This window comes from Thamnophis elegans, chromosome 8, assembly GCF_009769535.1.
Source record: "Thamnophis elegans isolate rThaEle1 chromosome 8, rThaEle1.pri, whole genome shotgun sequence".
NCBI classification, from domain to species: Eukaryota; Metazoa; Chordata; class Lepidosauria; order Squamata; family Colubridae; genus Thamnophis; species Thamnophis elegans.
The window spans coordinates 58,627,757-58,647,445 of record NC_045548.1 but is presented as its reverse complement, the minus strand read 5'-3'; the positions used below and the strand labels follow the sequence as shown (position 1 = coordinate 58,647,445).

Below are 19,689 nucleotides of genomic sequence, written 5' to 3'. Positions count from 1 at the left end.
GCCTTAAATAAAATGCTCCTGATTGTTTGTTTTTTAAGTGAGTTGCCCAGACCGGATTTTAGTCATCTGATGAATCCTTTTGATACACCGGAATTTCACATGGTTTACAAAAGTAAGTAGATGTGATTCTGATTATTTTTTTAACTTGGGGAATCTGGATGGAAATTGTGCATCAAAATATCATTTCCTAGTATAGTGTAACATGGTATTTTTTTTAAGGAGTATGCATTTCCAACTTTGAGGAACCCCAAAAGAGCTTTTGTTTTGTAGGGGTTATTTTTATTGATGTTCATCATATTAAACATTAAAACTAAATCTATATAAATATAAATGGCCTTGTGTGTGTGTGTTCCATCATAACTCTGGAACATCTCAAGCAATTTCAACCAAATCTGGTACATAGATGATTTACTCTCTAGAGAAAAATACTGTGGAGGTAAGACACCCCTAACACCCCTCGTGATGTGTGTTCTGTTAAGATACAGCATGTTGTTCTCTACTATCATACTGGCTTCTACTGTACAGTGCAGTGGAGTTGCCATGGTAACAGCTTCACACTACTCCAGAAGGGGACTCTCTCTGGTAAGGGGGAAAATCCAACATTAGAAATTACTTTTGGTCCAGACATTTCCCCCCTATAAATAAATACCCAGGCAATGCCTGGTTATTGACTAGTGTTCAATATATTCACAGCCTGCTGATTGAATTACATAGGAATAACAATATTAAACCCATTAGATATTAACATAAATGAAATATTTTTTAATGAAAAAGCCATATACTTTTTAATAAAAAAATAACAATGGGGAGCGTGTCATTGGTTTACATTTTTGCAAATTTTTCCATATCTGGCAAAATTTTTGATTTTGCAGACCCCCTTGAGAGGTTCTGGCATAAGAATTTATCATTTTGCCTTAGTATGATGTTAGCCTGTCACTTTAGGCTAATCTTTCTTCAGCCCAGTTCCTGCCAAATGTGTGGGGACATCATCTCCTGGACTTCCCAGTCAGCATGATTTCCAGAAAGAAATCTTGGGAACTGCACTCATAGCTTATCAGGTGTTGATAGATATGTCATAGACAAGTCATCACCTTCCACCTATGACTATTTTGTATTCACAATACTGAGATCATAGCATGAATGCTCCACATAAGGTTTTTTAAAAAGAGATTAATCAACAGCTGGCCACCATATAGTATATATTTGTACTCTTAAAATGTAGCATTAAACGCGGAGGTGTGCACCTTTATATTTAGTGGATGCAATGAGTTTTTGATTAACATGTTGGGATTTACATTATCAAAAGTTGACAGGTTAAAACATTATGTGATGCCACAACAAAAGCTAAATGTAATTTAAAATGCTAATGACACTATTCGCTTTTTGGCTGTATCCTACATTTTCTTTTTGTACATCTGTTTTCTATTTACCCCATTGGGAGATTAATCTATGCTCTAATACAATTTCAAATATGATGTGGGTTTTGTGTTCATACCATCATACAGTTCTGATAATAGTTTCTTTCACATATCTCTTTTTACTGCATTTCCTTTTTTACACAATATATAGTATTTACACAATCAAAAATTGTTCTGTTTCATATTCATAACCATTCATCATCATTGTAGCTTTCACTAGTCATGATTTCAGTTTAGATTCCTTTCCTGTGTGTGTTCATTGCATAAACTTTTGTGTAAACCAACATTCAAAACAGATTTTTATTCTATGCAAAGGCTTACAAATCTCATTAATTCTTTGATCTCCAAATAAGCCAATCATGTTTTTAATACTCTGTTCTCTAGTTCCTATCTATCCATACATGCCATCTAGCAGAATAACTCTTTTCCTCTGGATCACGTTTATTCAGATAACAGATTAAAAGAGTTAATGTGGTGCAAGGCCAATAAATAATTCAACAATGCAAAATCTCAGTGCACAACTTCAGGAGAAAAAGAAATTCCTCGGAGGTCCTCATTGTCTAACAAATATAATGATTGGTCTTCACCTTGTCATAATCTTCTTCTTAGAAAGTAAGAGATGTCCAAAGATCTTTGATCCCTTGGTCAGCAGAGATCGTTGGCTTTCTTTTCCCCATAATCTTTCCTATGCTTCTTACCCATTTTTTTAAAAATTCAAGAGCATCCACCCTTTTGAATATATGATATTAACCCCTTTATTCTATTTCAGTTATTCCAGTGAAAGAAATACATTCTCTGAACCTTTCTTGGGCTCTTCCCCCACAGGAAAAGAATTACAAGTAAGGAATGGAATTTAGACAATCTTCCATTTATATATTTCAGTAACAAAGAGTCCGATCAGCATCCATCACATAATTAAGGATATTATTTTCTATTGTCTTGAGTCCTTCCATTCCCCAACCTGTTATACAAAGCAATAATGAATAGCTGTGTTCAATTCTTTATTAGTCATTGACCAATGCAAAATAAACAGGTTTTAAGGATGTATGGTCCCAGTGAAATGAATATCCAGTTCATTTTAAATGCAGTGAATAAATAATAGATTAATAAACTCCAAATCAAGTCAGTAATCAGCTATCTCTGGAGGGCAATTATGTGCATTGGGAAACATGATTTGGGAAAGGGCAAGAGAATAAGTAGAGATATCATAAGATATTAAGAAGGTCTTTTGTAAAAATGAGCAGTCCTAACTGAAGTCCTTCCAGAACTGACAGATGCCTCCTGCTTTTGATTAGAACACCCCGTGAATATGAGTTCCTTTTTCATATTATTGTATGATGTAACAGTTTCACTAGTCTCTATCAATTAGGTGCCCCTTGAGTCAAGTTCAAATTCTGTTGACTTATATGAATATGTCCATGTTCTTTACTCAGAAGCTGTACAGATGGAGTTGTCATTGTCTTCTTATCTGAAGGCCTTTGTCTCATGATAGTTCTGATGTTTAACATGGCTACTTGTTTCTAAATAGTGTATATTTGTAATGCATTGGGACAAATGAGTAGATGCAGTTGCACCATTCAAAGCTTTGAATAAATCTAATGTGAAGGGAGAGGTGATGGTTTTGTTCACACTAGGAATCACATCCACTATGGAATGAGGTCTAGGATGAGTTTATAGTCTATGGCATTTGTGCATCAGAGTGAGACTAAGAGCCTCATGTTTTTGAATGGCCTCCCACAGGCCACTCTCTAAAGAGTAGGACAGCTATTTATTTCAAGGTAGGTTTATACAGATAGTCCTCGACTTGTAACCACAATGGAGCCCAACATTTCTGTTGTTAAGTGATACGTGTGTTAAGTGAGTCTTGCACCTTTCTTGCTATTGTCGTTAACTGAATCACTGCAGTTGATATGGTGGGAACCTGGTTGTTAAGTGAATCTCATTTCCCCATTGACTTTGCTTGTCAAAAAATTGCAAAAGGAGATCATACAACCTTGGAATATAGCAATGGTCATAAGTATGAACCAGTTGCCAAACATTTTAATTTTGATCACATGATTATGGAGAATGCTACAAAGGTTGTAAAATGTGTGAAAAATGTCACACAAATGTGTGAAAACTGTTTATAAGTCACTTTTTTAGTGCAATTGTAACTTCAGTCACTAAATGTACTGTTGTAAGTCAAGTATTTAAATTTAATTAGCATTTAAATGGCTTTCTAAAATTCATACAATGCAAGCCACTTCTGCACTTCTGCCAAGGATATTTTATTTGTGGTCATCTCAAAGAGGCCTTTACACAGGACTACTCCACATGTAGAGCCAATCTGATATTGTAGTTAAGGCACCAGGCTAGGAACTTGGAGACCATGAGTTCTAGTCCAACCTCAGGCATAAAACCAGCTGTGTGATCTTCAGCCACTCACTTTCTCTCTCAGATGAATCAAGGAGGCAATGGCAAACCACTTCTGAAATCTTATGTGTTCCCCCATGTATTTAATAATGGTTTCCTTCCGATTAAAAATAACCATTTGATGACAATATTAGAAAAACCTTGACAGAGCTAAAGCTTTCAAACACTATGTATGTTTCTATCCTAATGAGAAGGAAGGACTCACTGGAGAAGAGTCTAATGCTGGGAAAGGTTGAGGGCAAAATAAGAAGGGGACGACAGAGAATGAGGTGGATGGATAGAGTCACCGAAGCAGTAGGCCTGAGTTTAAATGGACTCCAGTGGATGGTAGAGGACAGGAAGGCCTGGAGGAACATTGTCCATGGGGGTCACAATGGGTCGGACACAACTTGTCAACTAACAGCATGTTTCTATGGCCACAGTCTAGATGTGTCTGAAGTATAACCTTCACAATGTCCTCTTGACATTGTCAGTCGCTCTGGGAGGGGTACAAAACTGCTGTGGAACAACAGAACATTGTTATTACCACACAATTACCTAAAACATTTCCCAGAGGCATCTACCTGATCATGGGGGAGCAGAGCATAAGACGAGACCATCATGTTCTTCTTATATACTTTTATAGAAGTCCAGTAATCAAACCTAACCTCCTAGCTTTTTAATTAGTGGTAACTTTAAATGTGTCTACAAGTAGTACTTTGTAGTTTGTAGTTTAGTTTATTATGATTTATAGGCCGCCCTTTCCCTGAGGGGACTCAGGGCGGCTTACAATACATGGGAAGGGGGGTGCAAAACAAAAACACAAGACAGTGCATAAATAAAAATAAAACAATAAAACACAACTTTCATTCAACATTCGGGTGGGGCAAATTAGAATCTTATCCCCAGGCCTGACGGGATAGCCAGATCCTAAGGGCTGTGCGGAAGGTCTGGACGGTGGTGAGGGTGCGAATCTCCACGGGGAGATCGTTCCAAAGGGTCGGAGCTGCTACTGAGAAGGCTCTCCTCCCCGTAGTCACCAGTCGGCACTGACTGGCGGATGGAACTCGGAGGAGGCCTAATCTGTGTGATCTAATTGGTCGAAGTACTTGACACACAGCCATTCCTTTAATGACCATTCAAGGTTACAATGGCACTGAAAAAAAGTGATTTGTGACCATTTTTCACACTTGTGAAAGTGTGGCAACTGTGGCAGCATCCCTATGGTCACATGATCAAAATTTGGGGCCTTGGAAACTGACATGTATTTATGACAGTTGCACTGTCGCAGGTCATGTGATCAACATTTGTAATCTTTCCAGCAGGCTTCCAACAAGCAAACTCAACAGGGGAAGTCAGATTCGCTTAACGACTGTAGGCTTCACTTAACATTTGCGGTGATTTGCTTAACAACTGTGGCAAAAATGTCATAAAAATGGAGCACAACTCACTTAACAACTGCCTCGCTAAGCAACAATATTTTAGGCTCAATTGTGGTTGTAAGTTCAGGGCTATCTGTATATTAGCAATAGCACTTAGACTTATATACTACCTCCAACAATCTGGGTCCTCATTTTACCGACCTCAGAAGGGTGGAAGGAGTCAAACTTGAGCCTGGTGAGATTTGAACTTCCAAATTGCAATCAGCCAACAAGCAGCAGATGTAGCCTGCAGTACTGCGCTCTAACCACTGCCCTACTGTAAGCTCAATAAAATATTATATTTTCCAATTATACTAAATGACACAGCTTTTAAATTTAGTGTTAATCCTCCCTAACATAGCATTTATTATCAGAACAGACTAGAATTTTAGTTCTTTCTGTCCACGGGACTTCAAGGTGACCTTCTAATCTGAAATAAGGTAGTATTTACTGAATGCACAGAAAAGTAATACAGTTTTTTTTTTAAATAAAGGAAACGTTCCTTCTTCTAAACAAGCTCTTTTAAAATAGGTTGATGCATAATGTTTTTCCCCAAAACTTTTAGGGTGAAGCCACTGCATTATATTTCTTGGCTGATAGGACATGAAGGCAGCGGAAGTGTGCTCTCCATTCTGAGGAAGAAGTATGTCTTAAATTTTTTTATATCACAGTACAGTATAATTTCAAAGCCCACTGCAAGAGATCAGACTTCGACAATGATCTCTAGCGCCTCCACCTCCCCTTTATAATTTAAGAGTGGAAAAAATTGTCGCAAAGTAAAATAGTTATGGGTGTCAAAGATTGAAACCACGTTTCTAACCCAGGGGTGGTTAGATCTGGCCCACAGAGCTGCCCTGGAAGCAGTCTGTTTTCAGCTGCAATGGCCTCCTGCAGCACTCTGCAAGAAAAAATGGAGATTGGGAGGGGTGCCCCTGACACAATTAACATTGAGCTGGCCATGCCCACCCCAGCCACACCCACCCAGCCCCCAAGGTCAAACATAACCTTGATGTGGCCCTTAATGAAATCAAGTTTGACACCTCTACTCTAATCCTAACCCCAACCTTTCTGCAGTTATCAAGAAATGCTTCTTGAAAATATATTACTTTTTAGTTGATTAGAAAAAAAAATGTATACTGATTAATCAATTCATCCTTGCTATTAATATCTTTTTGAGAATATTAAAGGGCCTGCAATATTGTTTATCATATTTATATTTTTGAAAACCTACTTTGCAAGAACTCACTTTTATAAATGTTTAGTTAATGTTCACTGTTTACAATTTGAATATTTATTTACTTACTTTAATCACGGCTTTACTTTCACAATAGGTTTTGGGCTCTTGCCTTATATGGAGGAAATGGTGAAACAGGTTTCGAACAAAACTCTACCTATTCCATCTTCAGCATTTCAGTGACTTTAACAGATGAAGGCCTTAAATATTTCTATGAGGTCAATTATTACTATTATTATTCCAATATATTATTGTACTGTAAATTGCACAAAGATCAATGAAATAACTTGAAAAGGAATAGAAGATTAGTATTTCTTTTCTTTATACAATGGGTTAAATTCCAAATGTTTGTTCTGTCATCTTTAAGTATAGATTGCATTTAATAGAGATTTATAAATGGCTTAGTGTAGGACAATTCTACAGAGGATGAAGCAAAGGGTGAAGATTCATATTTTGTGACTAGTTATACTTTTGGGAATCATTGAGTAACACTATTTTTACAGAGTTCATTGGGGATTTAGAGATATTTATCAGTAATGAAGAAGAGGAAATGGACAATTCTTCTAAAATCAGTTCTGCTTATTAGATCCTCCATATCATAAGTCTTCATCAATAGTCTATATACTTATGGTCTGTTCGAGCCATAAATTGATTCATGAAAATTCCATGGGGTCCAGGCAAAAATCCCACAAAATAATATTTTTCTCTTCCAATTCTAGAATTAAACCATTATTAACTAGGCATATCATCAAAGCAGGCATGCAATTTCAGTGGCTATCATCCATACTAAAATATCTAAAATCTCAGAAAAGACTCTTAGTCCATTTGTACTACCAATCAAAGCTAAGTGAGATAATACTTATGGAGAAAATAATTTCTGATTGGGGATGCCAGAACCATAGAATATCAGAAATTATCAGATGTTAGGGCTAAACAATACTTTGTTTATCGGGAGGATAAATCCTGGTTTATTAATTATGAATGCTGCCCTATTTTGTAGTCAAATACATCTCAAAAATAACTGCATCCATTTCTTTATCTTCAGGTTATCCATCTTATATTTCAGTATTTAAAGATGTTGCAAAAAAATGGGCCAGAGAAAAGGTATTTATATAAATATACATTAAAAATGTTATGACTTTGCTAGTCATTTCTAATTCTGTATTTAATACATTTTCAGTACATATTGTAATTAATGCTGTAAAGAACAAAGAGTTTAAGAATGCATATTAAACATATTAATCTTCAGATCAAATCATCATGTTTTGTACATCAAATCAAATCAACATATGCAAGATATTCAGTAATAATATTTGAAATGTGCAGGATAATCTCTTTGACAGCAGTAATAAACAATGCTATGTAAATAATTATATAAGGTTTCATATTAACAAGGAATAGATCTCTAAAAGGCATTCTTTCCAACAAAAGTGAAATTTCATTTGATGTAATATTTAGTCATCTGTTCAAAACCATAACATATGTCTCTATTTCTCATATCCTACAAGAGTGACAGATAGGAAGAATACATATAGTCCTCAATTTACAACAGTGACCATTTGATGTTACAAAGAACAGGTGACTTATGACTGGTCCTAACACTTAAGATTGTCATAACTTCTCACAGTCACATGATTCATTCAACAACTGCCTTGCTTAGCAATGGAAATTCTGGTCCCAATTGTGATCGTAAGTTGTGTAGCTCAAAATGACCAGTCCTTTCAGCAGTTCTAAGAAGGCACCACACCCATTTGCATTATTCAGGTAACCCTGAGGACACAGCTAAAGTGTGAGCTAAGTGTGAGGTCCAAATGACCTCAACTACTCTCTAAAAGAATGCAAATGACTAGCTGTCTGCAAGGAATATAAATCCTCCACCACCCAGTCAGAGCTGAAGAAGCTTCTTGGATGAGAATCAAAATGTCTTGAAAGAAAAAGAAGAAAGTCCAGTTGCCTCTTGAAAAAGCACCTTTGGGACAAGTTGAGGACCACCTATTTAAAACAAGGGAGGTAATCAATATGTCATGATTCCAATACACTTTCTACTGGATCTTAGCTCCCCAAAAGTACTATATTATCTAGCATTGAAAACAACGGGGAACATTTCACAGTGCTCAAAATTTGGGCACTTCTTTTTTTTCTAGGTTATATATCTAGGGAAAGATAATTATAATAAATCTTAGTAAGCGAAGTACAAGAGTTGATTTGAATACCAACTTGGTAATTCAGAAAATATGCAGATTTATTTGAAGAGCCCATAACTTCTGAGAGTCCATAACTCAGTCTTAACAAGTGAGGGTTGTACAGGCAATAAATTAAACATCCATTGGTCAAAACTGTAACCTGTCATGATAAGCCATCTTTCTTTCTCTCATGCATATTCAGTACACCCAGAATGAAGGTGTTTTTATTCTATAGTCATGAAAAGCAGGCTTCAATTTTTGCTTATGTTGAGCTCACATTTTATATGTAATTTTCTATCACCTGATGAATAGTAGTATAGAAAAATTGCCCTCAATTTCAACCAGTCCCACGTAATCCTTGAGTTACAACCATTTTTTAAAGTGACCGTTCAAATTTACAATGACACTGAAAAAGTGACATGACCATTTTTTCACACTTACGATGAGTGCAGCAACTCCATGGTCACATGATCAAAATCCAGACACTTGGCAACTGGTTCATATTTATGACAATTGAAGTATCCCAGGTTCATGTGATAACCTTTTGTGGCCTTCTGAAGGGCAATGGGGAAACCAGATTCATTTAACAACCATGTTAGTATCTTAAGAACTGCAGTGATTCACTTAACAACGATGGCAAGAAAGATAGTAAAATGGGATAAAGTTACTTAAACAACTGTCTTGCTTAGCAACAGAAACTGGGCATATTCAAGGATTACTTGCATCTTTCTGATGTATAGATAAGGTCCAAGAATAATGCAACCACTACAAATACTGTTGAGGATGTTTGGGATTGCAGGCCAAACATTTCAAGGAGACCGAGATGGGGAACAGCTGCCCTATGTGATAATGGTCACAACTTCTTGTTTTACAGAATATGGGAAGAGATTCAGAAGATTGAAGCCAATGAATTTTGTTTCCAGGAACAGGTATATGTTTGCTTCCAGTTTCCAATAAGCCTGCAGTATCACTGGAAATAATGGCACATTATTTTAGATAATGGAATTCAAATGATTCTAACTCTTGTGAATTATGCTGTGTTTCAAGACTAAGTTTTAGGAAACTCTACTCTTCTGACTTTATTATTTCTTCATCGTGTTTTCCATATCTCCAGACGGACCCAATTGAGTTCGTAGAAAATATATGTGAAAATATGCACCTCTTTGAAAAGGAAGACTTACTAACGGGAGATCAACTACTGATTGAATATAATGCTGAGGTAAGTGGAGTCCACATATGTCTGAAAAAAAGTGAAAGGAAAATCACTCTAGAATCACTTTTCCCACTCTGGCACCATCCAGATATATGATTGCCACTCTTAGAATTCTATAAAAGCTTATGATAGCTCAGATATCTAAATTTTGTAGATTGGAGGTACCTAGATGGCCTCAGCTGAAGAGTCTGCTCTAGAAACATTAACACTAAGTTCAAAAAGTGTTTTGCTTAGTTAGAATATTTGTGTACATTTCCTGATCCAAAATGTAGTGAAAGACCACCTCCTGCCGATCACCTCCCATAGACCAATTCGATCACACAGGTTAGGTCTCCTCCGGATTCCATCTGCCAGCCAATGTCGGCTGGCAACTCCCCGGGGGAGACCCTTCTCTGTTGCAGCGCCAGCCCTCTGGAACGATCTCCCCGTGGAGATCCGGACCCTTACTACCCTCCCGGCCTTCCGCAAAGCTGTTAAGTCCTGGCTGCTCCAGCAGGCCGGGGGGCTCTCGAAATATCCAGCCCCCCGGAGATTGTGACTGTTGTATATTTTAATGTTGTTTGTGTATTATTCCCCCTCCCTTGTTTTATTGTAAGCTGCCCGGAGTCCTTCGGGAGTGGGCGGCATACAAATCAATAAAACTATAAACTATAACTATAACTATAAGCTTCTTTAAAGTGTAGCTTTAGCGGCAATGGTAAGATTTGATTTTCTATTGTGTAGGTACCAGGGTTCTAACCAACCAGCCAGTGAGTTTCAATGGATTGATAATATCCCATCCTCCATCTCCCATAATAATTCTGATGTCGTGGCATAAAAAATAACGTCAGTTTAAGAACAAAGAGGCAACTTTTGTGAAACATTGACTAACAGAGAATGGATTGATTCATTCCTGTATCTATTATATTTGCAGATCATTGCTGATGCCCTTAATCATCTCACTCCTGAAAAAGTAAACATCTTTCTCTTATCTCCTTCCCACGAGGGACAATGCTCCAAGAAAGAAAAGTGGTTTGGGGCACAATATTGTATGTTAGGTAAAGTGGCCATTTGTGTTATTACTGGTTTGTCAAAATCTGCTTCAAAAATAGCATCTTGGAGCAGAGATGTTACTAATGGTGCCAATTGCTGCATCAGCTTCCAGGTGAATTGTTTAGTTACAAGAATTTCCCTGTAGAATTCAGAGTTTGCATTTTATTCGTAGGGCGTGGAGCATGGCAGCTCCTGGTGTCTTGTGGCATTCGCCATGCTGACTGTGTCCTGTCTCAGTTTGCAAACATACACAGGCAGAGAAAGTTTCTGTGGTGTTAAGCAGATAACAGTAGACAATACCATAAATCAGAGTCGGTGCAAAGAGAGCTTATCGGAATAAGTCCGTTTGAAGTTTAAGCAGCAAGAGAGTGATCCAAATATGATCCATAAGCCAGAGTGCTGAGTCTAGTAGTCAGCCAATCCAAAAGTCAAAGGTTCAAGAGTAAGTAAACCCAGGAACAAAAGTCACAGATTATGATTAAACAAATGAAATTAGATGAAATGAAGATGCAGAAAAAGTTTTGAGATTTGGGAAACAAAATTGACAGCTTTCTTCTTTTCCTGTGGTGTTTCTGGTGTTAAATGAGTCTAGCTGCCCTTTGAGAGGGAGGGTGGTATGCACAATTTTAAAAGCTTATAGATTTAAATTTAAGAAAACTAGAGATTGCTAGAGTCTAGGTAAAGGTTCCCCTCGCACATATATGTTAGGCGTTCCCGGCTCTAGGGGGCGGTGCTCATCTCCATTTCAAAGCCAAAGATCCAGCACTGTCCGAAGATGTCTCCATGGTCACGTAACCAGCATGACTAAACCCCAAAGGCGCATGGAACGCTGTTACCTTCCCACCAAAGGATTTTTTCTACTTGCATTTTTACATGCTTTTGATCTGCTAAGTTGGCAGAAGCTGGGACAAATAATGGGAACTCACGCCATTACATGGTGCTAGGGATTCGAACCACCAAACTGCCAACCTTTCTGATTGACAAGCTCAGTGTTTTAGCCACTGAGCCACCGTGTCCCTGCTTGAGTCTAGTTTAAGCTAAATTCTGTGCACCACTGAATCTAAGGCTAATTCTTATCTTGAGGTCTACTAAAGCATTCACTCTGAGTTGTGTTACATTCGCAGACATTGACTCATATTGGAGCACGTTGTGGAGGACTGATTTCCCCCTCAATCCAGATTTACATCTGCCACAAGAAAATAAATATATAGGTTAGTACTACAACCACATAGTCTTGTTCAGTTTAATAATGTTCTTCTTATGGCACTGAGTTAAACCATTAACCCATTATTGTACACATTGGTAGCTTTAATATCTTTTGGGTAGCAAGGACTACAAATATAATAAATAACAAATAATAGAGTTGGATACATAAGCCAAGATTTTCCTTTTCTTCCCTTGATGCTTTCCAATCTAGTTTTATGGGACAAGAGTTTTTTTTTTTAAAAAAATTCAATTAATCTAAGTCTCAGATTGTAATGCTTTTGCCTGAAAATAGTAATAAATTATGTGTGCATTTTGGCAATTGTGGTCAAGACTTTAGGAAGTATCTATAGAAGTTTGTATGTCCAGAGATTCATACAAAGTTTATGAAGATCTTATGCAGCAATTTAGCAGGCAAACAAGTCCCTGAATAAATATTATCTTCAGTATAGTAATTTGCCACTTTTATCCCCTATTTTAGCCACAGATTTCTCTGTGAAAGAAACAGATAGCCGTGCTCCAGAATATCCTACCAAAATAATAAACACACGTGAAGGGTGTCTATGGTACAAGGAAGACAATAAATTTGGTGTCCCCAAAGGTAAATTGTATAAATACAAATGAATCATACTTCTTAGATTACATCCATAGGAAAGGTATAGTAAGATATCTCATCAAGGTATTAGTGTTCTTTAATTAATTGCTCAAAGCAATCAGCACTTTGAGAAGAAGGTTGTCACGGAAAATCTCTCCTCAATGCATCCTTTGGGGAAAGAGATTTGAAAAGAACTTAGGATAAATGCTTGACAAGAAGGTGATTTAAGGTAAATCTACCCAAAGAGTTGACATATTTAAAGTGCATTTGCTTCCTATAAATTCCTGAAACAACCATTTTGACCAACAGAAATTAAAACTTTGTGTTAACAGTCAACTCTACCCATTGATTAGTGTTTACTATTGGGGGCAATGTTGGGGATAGGGAAGATGGTTTATGTGTCTCCATTTGTCTTTCCTTTTCTGCCTTTTTCCCTCCTCCTTCTCCATCTCTCTCTTTCTCTCTCTCTCTCTCTCTCACACACACACACACACAGAGAGAGAGAGAGAGACAGAGACAGAGACAGAGAGACAGAGAGATAGAGACAGACAGACAGACACAAACAAACATTAAGATGATAATAACAACAACGATGACCACGATGATGATGATTATCATCATCAGAATGAGGATCTTCAAGTATGGAAGGTAATGGTTTCAGAAAACTCAAAATTGTGGTATTTGATCTAACTGAACAACCCACAACTGGTGTAGAAGAGATTTCAGTGACTAAAAATATAGATGTATGTACATAAACAGCACAATGTTTACATTCTTATTGCTTTTCCAATGTATTCATTTTTCTCCAGGATTTATCTGTTTCTACTTGGTATCACCAGTAATATTACAGTCAGCACTGAAGTAAGCATTTTTATAATTGACTGGTTGAATTAGTTTTTAAAAAATGATAAGATTAGTGTTAGGTTGCAATAAAACATATTCTGCCTTGAATGAGATGATTTAGATTTGCTTTGGTTAAGCAAAGACCTTGAACCAGAATATTGTGGTTAGAAGGCTCCTTGAAGCTCTACCTTAACACTAGCCTAAGTTTTCTAGGATAGATGGATTTGGAATTGGTGCAGTGTTCACCAAAGCCTTGAGATCCGAAGACCTTTCAGTACATGGAAAGGGGGTTTCAGGTTGCATGGCTTTGAGATTGTCCTCAGCACTTTTCAGAGCTATCTACTTTGGCAGGACCTTTAACAAGCAATCAGGAAAAGGCTCCACATTTGCTAGCTTCAGTGCACACTGCGTGATTCATTGAAGTTGCTGATCTGGAAGAACCTCAACAAATATTAAGATTGTCACTTTAGACACAGAGAGCCAGGAATCCTGTGCCATTTGCCAAAGTCATCCAGCTTGGAAGCCTTTTGACCAATGCTGCAAAAGAAGGTGAGAGATGCTTTGATCTGCACAACTTACCCAAGCCTTCTCTCAGTTTTCTTTCATAGTCTTTTTTTTTTTTCTGGAGTTTAAAGGAATCCGTTTGAATCTCTGTTGTAGTGAAGCCACCACTCCGAAGTTTTGCACTAGAATGCATAAAGGGAAGGATAATTGTTTCTATACCTTACATTCTACATCTTGAAGATGGAAAAAGCTCATCAATGTAAAAATGTTGGTATGTCTATGGAGACTCTCAGTCATGCAGGTCATGGTTGTTCCAAAGGTACTTTTTCAAGAGGCAACTGGATAGTTGGCTCTTGAAAAAGTACCTTTGGGACAAAACTATCTGTAACTTTTGAAAATGACTGTATTTTTCCCATTGCAGTTTAACTCTCCCAAAGGTATTATGTCGAAGGGAAATTGACCCATGGAAATGACGATCTGTAATTTTAGTCTTAGAGCAGCTACTTTTCAGTTTCTCCTGTGAAATATGAAGACATGACAATGCTGCCACTTCAACTTCTGTTAATTCACTTCATTTTCTCCTCACCTAGCATGGTGCTTTTTGATACTTTTGTAAGCATCCTCAGCCATAACCTTGCTGAACCAGCATATGAAGCCGATGTTGCTCAGTTGGAATATAAAGTGATGGCTAAAGAGCATGGCTTGACCATTCGAGTGAAAGGCTTTAACCACAAGCTACCTGTGAGTGATCCTTACTTCTTCATAATCTACTTCCATTCCAGTGACCGTAAAGATTAAAAAAAAGATCATCCCCAGGACAACTTATCTGAAATGAAAGGATAAGACATGGAAGTTCAGGTAGTCCTCAACTTATGACCATTTGTTTTAAGACTGTTTAGATTTACAGTAGCCTAGAACAGGTGTTTTATGGCACATGAAGTATTTCCAGCTATTGTAAAATGTTGCTTGTCCTCCTCTTTGGTCACATGATTTAGATTTGGTGTACTTAGCAATCAGCTTGCCTTTACAACCAGTTGTAGCATTCTGTGAGCATGATATGTGACTTTTTTGCCCATTTTTTGGAAGAATATGTTTACTTAATGACCCTACCATTTGCTTAATGATGATGTGATTCTTTTAATGACCATCATGGAAAATGTCAAAAAACGTAGGCCTGATCAGATGGATTCCTCAATTTATCATTGTAACTATGTGCAACCAAATTTCCAGTTTGAGTCACAAGTCAAGGACTACCTGTTGCTACTATTTACCTAATCCTTGGTGAAAGACATCATAAATCTGTGCCATAAGAAGGAGTACACAATGTTTCTCCATCTTGTTGCCTTTAAGATGGGTGGACTTCAACTCCCAGAATTCCACAGGCAGCATGGGGAACTGAACTCCACCCATCTTAAAGGCTCTGAGGTTGAGAAACATTGGTGAACACTAAATCAAATTTTGTTACCTTGGTTTGTTGTCTGGCTACAACTCTTTCTCCATCCTCTTATCTGAGATTGTCTAGCTGGAAATTGGGATGTTTGACTTTCCTAAATTCCATGCATAGGAATCATATACTGCAATCCTCAAATTAGCTATAAAGAATCAGAAGAAAGAAATTATTCTTGAGATTTTATTCCTGATTCATGTAATGTTTACTGAACTATATAAATATCAACATTCCATTGTTTTTGTGTCTTTCTGCCATTATAGACCAAAACAAGGCAATCATTTATTGTACCTCATCAGGCTCCAATGCCTTCATGGGATAGAGGGAAGAATTTATAATGTCACCAGGAATGGCAGATGGAAATGTTTAGCTCAGTGATTGTATCTATTTAATAAATTAATGAGTTGATTTGAATGTTTACATTTTAAGGGTGGGTTGAATTATTTTATTCTTCACTTCAAGGAGCAGATTCGGATTTCTGAAAGTTTGTGAGGCCTATTAGAGGCTTGCTTAATTTTACAAAATGTGGCCTTACTAATATTTGAGGGTTGATATTATTTAACCTTCTCTGTTCCACCTCTTTTAACTGAACATCAAAGATGCTGGATTTTAGATTCTTTTAACTGAACATCAAAGATGCTGGATTTTAGATTCTTTTAACTGAACATCAAAGATGCTGGATTTTAGATTCTTCACTATCCAGAATATAGATTGATATGTTTGTGTTTTAGACCAAGAGTTGTGAGGTGCTTTTGTCTTTTATTTCATAAACTGCTGTTCTACTTGATCTTTGCTTTTCTTTCTAGTTGCTGTTTCAGTTGATAATCAATAATTTATCTGAACTGAGCATCACACCTTCAAACTTTCAGATAATAACAGAGCAGCTGAAAAGATCATATTTTAATTATCTCATCAAAACAGATACACTGGCCAAGTGAGTGTTTTTAAGTTTTAAGACTGTGTAGGAGCTTAATTATATAAATTCACTGCAAACAAAAACAAAACAAATAACAACAAAACTAGTTTCAGGCCTATGAGTTTAAAGAGGTGTGGTAGTGTTTGAATCCATAGACCAGTGGTTCCCAAACTTGGCAACTTTAAGACTTGTGGACTTCAACTCCCAGAATTCTCCAGCTAGCTCTTCTGGCTGGAAAACTCTGGGAGTTGAAGTCCACAAGTCTTAAAGTTTCCAAGTTTGGGAACCACTGCCATAGACAATATGTGCAATCTATAATTATCCCCATGCTAGAAGAAACATTTGGCCTTGAATTAATAAACAAATTAACAAATTAACAAACCAGAAGATGCACTTCGAAAATTAGAATCAAGATAACAAATCTGAACAATAACTGAACAAAAACTAGATTTCATTTTCTTGAATTAAAAGTATATTCCGGCAATTAGTTCTCAATGTATGACTTCTCATATACTTAATTGTTTGTCACATCAAGGCTGTCACAAATTGGTGATCAATTTTGGAAAGGTTCTGAACAACATCACCCAATGTGTTAGAGTAGAGAAATGTGAGTTCACATTATGCACCTTCTGCTATAGAGGTGCATTTTCTCTAGCATTGGAACCCTATAATCATGAAACACCCCTGCAGTCAAATATTTTGCTTGGTCCTCTTATGAGTAAGTGGATGTTCACATATAGATGTTCCACATGTTTAGTGGTGGGACACTGGGAGAGGAGTGGGAACAATTTGCCCCAATACCTAATTAAATGACATATGAATGGAGTTAGATTATTATGATGCTTTCAGCATTAAAAAAAAACCCTAAGAATCTAGGATCGATACATATTTACTGATACATCTTCATTTTGGAATTTTCAGAGACATACGACTAACAATATTGGAGCATGGCAGATGGTCATTAATAGAGAAATATCAAACTTTGATCAATGGTATTTCTATAGCGTCTCTGACAAAATTTGTGGGTGCTTTCAAATCAAACCTGTGGATAGAAGGACTTGTCCAAGGAAACTTTACAAAAAATGTGAGTACAAAATCCACTTAGTTATGGGATGATGAAGGTCATCAGCTGGTAGCAAGAATTAGGACTCCCTTTTATACCCTTTAACAAACTATGTGTTCTACTAGATCAGGGGTGTCAAACTGGATCTCTTTGAGGACCAGATCAGCATTGTAGTTCTCCTCTGTGGGATGGTGGGGGGGAATGGGGGAGATGGGACAGACGCCTCCTGCACCACAGTAATGGCTAAAACGGGACCTGGAGCCCTGTGACGCTCCCATGAGACCCATTTTTGGCCTCCCTGGCCAAATTGGCTGTGCAGAAGCCCTGTGAGGCCTCTGTGCAGCTCATTTTTGGCTGATAGTGCACTGTTGGAGGCCAGGGAGGCCAAAAACTGGCCACATGGGGCCTCATGAGGTTGCCGCATGACCCATTTTTGGCCAACATAGGCACTGCAGGCCGGTGCTTTGATATTTCCAGGCTGGCACCACATGCCAGATTTAAGCACCCCATGGGCCAGATCTAGCCTGCAGGCCTTGGGTTTGACACCCTTGTACTAGATATTTATTAAACGATAACAATTTTTTAATAACAATAAACCCCATCTTTATTTATAACTTGTATTTTATTGTTTTATTTGACTTTATTATTGATCCTGGCAGGCTCAAGGTTGACTCAGCCTTCCATCCTCTCATGGTCGGTAAAATGAGAACCCAGATTGTTGGGGGCAATAGGCTGACTTTGTAAACTCCTCACAAAAGGCTGTAAAGCACTATGAAGTGGTATACACAGCCATTTTGGTGAAAGGCACGGGGTTTCGGGAGGCAAAAAAATGCTGTATTCAGTGTATAAGACGTATCCAGATTTTCAGCCACTTTTTTGAGGGAAAAAGATCTGTCTTATACTCCGAAAAATATGGTAAGTCTAAGTGCTATTGCTGTTTAATATGTTTTTATGTATTTATAGTTTTATTTTAATGTTGTAAGCTGCCCAGAGCCGTGTTGTGGTGAGATGGGTGGCAAACAAATTTAATAAATAAATAAAAATAATGAAATCAATATATTATAAATTTTCTGATATAGCTTTATTAATCTAGCCTATAGTCTTGGGATTTCATTATCTTCATGCAAAAACTGTTGAATATTGGGACAGAATCACTTTGCCTATTTTTTCCCCCAAATTTATTACCTTTCACAATTTATTTCTTAGGAGTCAAAGGAGTTTATGAATTATATCTCTGGGTAAGTATTGCAGTTTGATTCTCCCTACTGAATAAAAGACACAGCTTTTCTTTTCTTTTTGCTAGAACTGCATGGTAGTTGGTATTATTTTCACAACACTTAGCCATAATTTGCATTGGAAACCTAATTCTTTATAGTTACTAGCCTTTTTAGTATACATTTAGTAGATTTGTGTAGTATTATTGATGTATTAGGCTTGTATGCATTTGTTTAAGAACACCTACATTACTATAGCGCTTGTTTAAATATCTATATTTATTTTAAAAATTGTTTTCTATCAGTGATCTTAATTAGCAAAAAAAGCTTTGAAATTCCAGCGTTTTTTCATACTATAAATATTATTATGTATTGTTTGATGTCACCTTGTATTAATTTAGACCAACTGGCCAGTTTAAAATTCCAGCATAATTTTCATATTAATTGTAAAGCCATCTACTGTTTCCATCAGAGGTGGGTTGCCAATTTCTTTATTACTGGTTTGGGTGCGCTCCTGTGTGTGCTTGCACATGCACCACTTCTGCACATGCGTAGAAGTGTCTGGGCCGGTGGGTGGAGCCTCCTGCCACCGCGACTACCGGTTCGGCCGATCCGGGCCAAACTGGCAGCAACCCACCTTTGGTTTCCATGAGCTTATACTATACACCAGCAAAGTAAATTCCGTATCACCATAGCAGGGAGCTTTGCTCCCTGGGTGGTATAAGCCTCAATCAAATCCTGCACTACATTTATTATACAGAAGAGATGGTGCAGTCATCCCATTCTAATATTTGGAAGCAAGGAGATTTCATTGCGTAGAACTTCAAAGGGCATTGTGGATTTTTTTTTACATAAACATATCTTCGACTATGGCCTTTGTCAGACGACATAGTAATGCAATTGTAGGGCAGGGTCATTTGAAGACTGATATGGACTAAGAGACAGAACCCAACAGAGCAGATGGAGAAAAACTGGTCTTTTCTGCCAATGTAGCTGAAGCCTTAGGTTGTAT

At 37.3% G+C, this 19,689-nt stretch overlaps 1 protein-coding gene across 1 annotated transcript in view; it reads left to right on the top strand.

Annotated features, from left to right (window-relative positions):
• The window catches only part of LOC116512599 (nardilysin-like), a 55,436-nt gene that overhangs the window by 20,181 nt on the left and 15,566 nt on the right, over positions 1-19,689 (top strand). Inside the window, exons 9-23 of the mRNA XM_032223177.1 lie at positions 39-112; positions 2,188-2,257; positions 5,796-5,873; positions 6,562-6,682; positions 7,510-7,568; positions 9,522-9,576; positions 9,762-9,866; positions 10,774-10,897; positions 12,017-12,103; positions 12,577-12,696; positions 13,500-13,551; positions 14,628-14,778; positions 16,291-16,418; positions 17,322-17,484; positions 18,670-18,701. Of these exons, the coding sequence (XP_032079068.1) occupies positions 39-112; positions 2,188-2,257; positions 5,796-5,873; positions 6,562-6,682; positions 7,510-7,568; positions 9,522-9,576; positions 9,762-9,866; positions 10,774-10,897; positions 12,017-12,103; positions 12,577-12,696; positions 13,500-13,551; positions 14,628-14,778; positions 16,291-16,418; positions 17,322-17,484; positions 18,670-18,701 (1,419 nt within the window). The remainder of the gene's footprint in view (positions 1-38; positions 113-2,187; positions 2,258-5,795; positions 5,874-6,561; positions 6,683-7,509; positions 7,569-9,521; positions 9,577-9,761; positions 9,867-10,773; positions 10,898-12,016; positions 12,104-12,576; positions 12,697-13,499; positions 13,552-14,627; positions 14,779-16,290; positions 16,419-17,321; positions 17,485-18,669; positions 18,702-19,689) is intronic.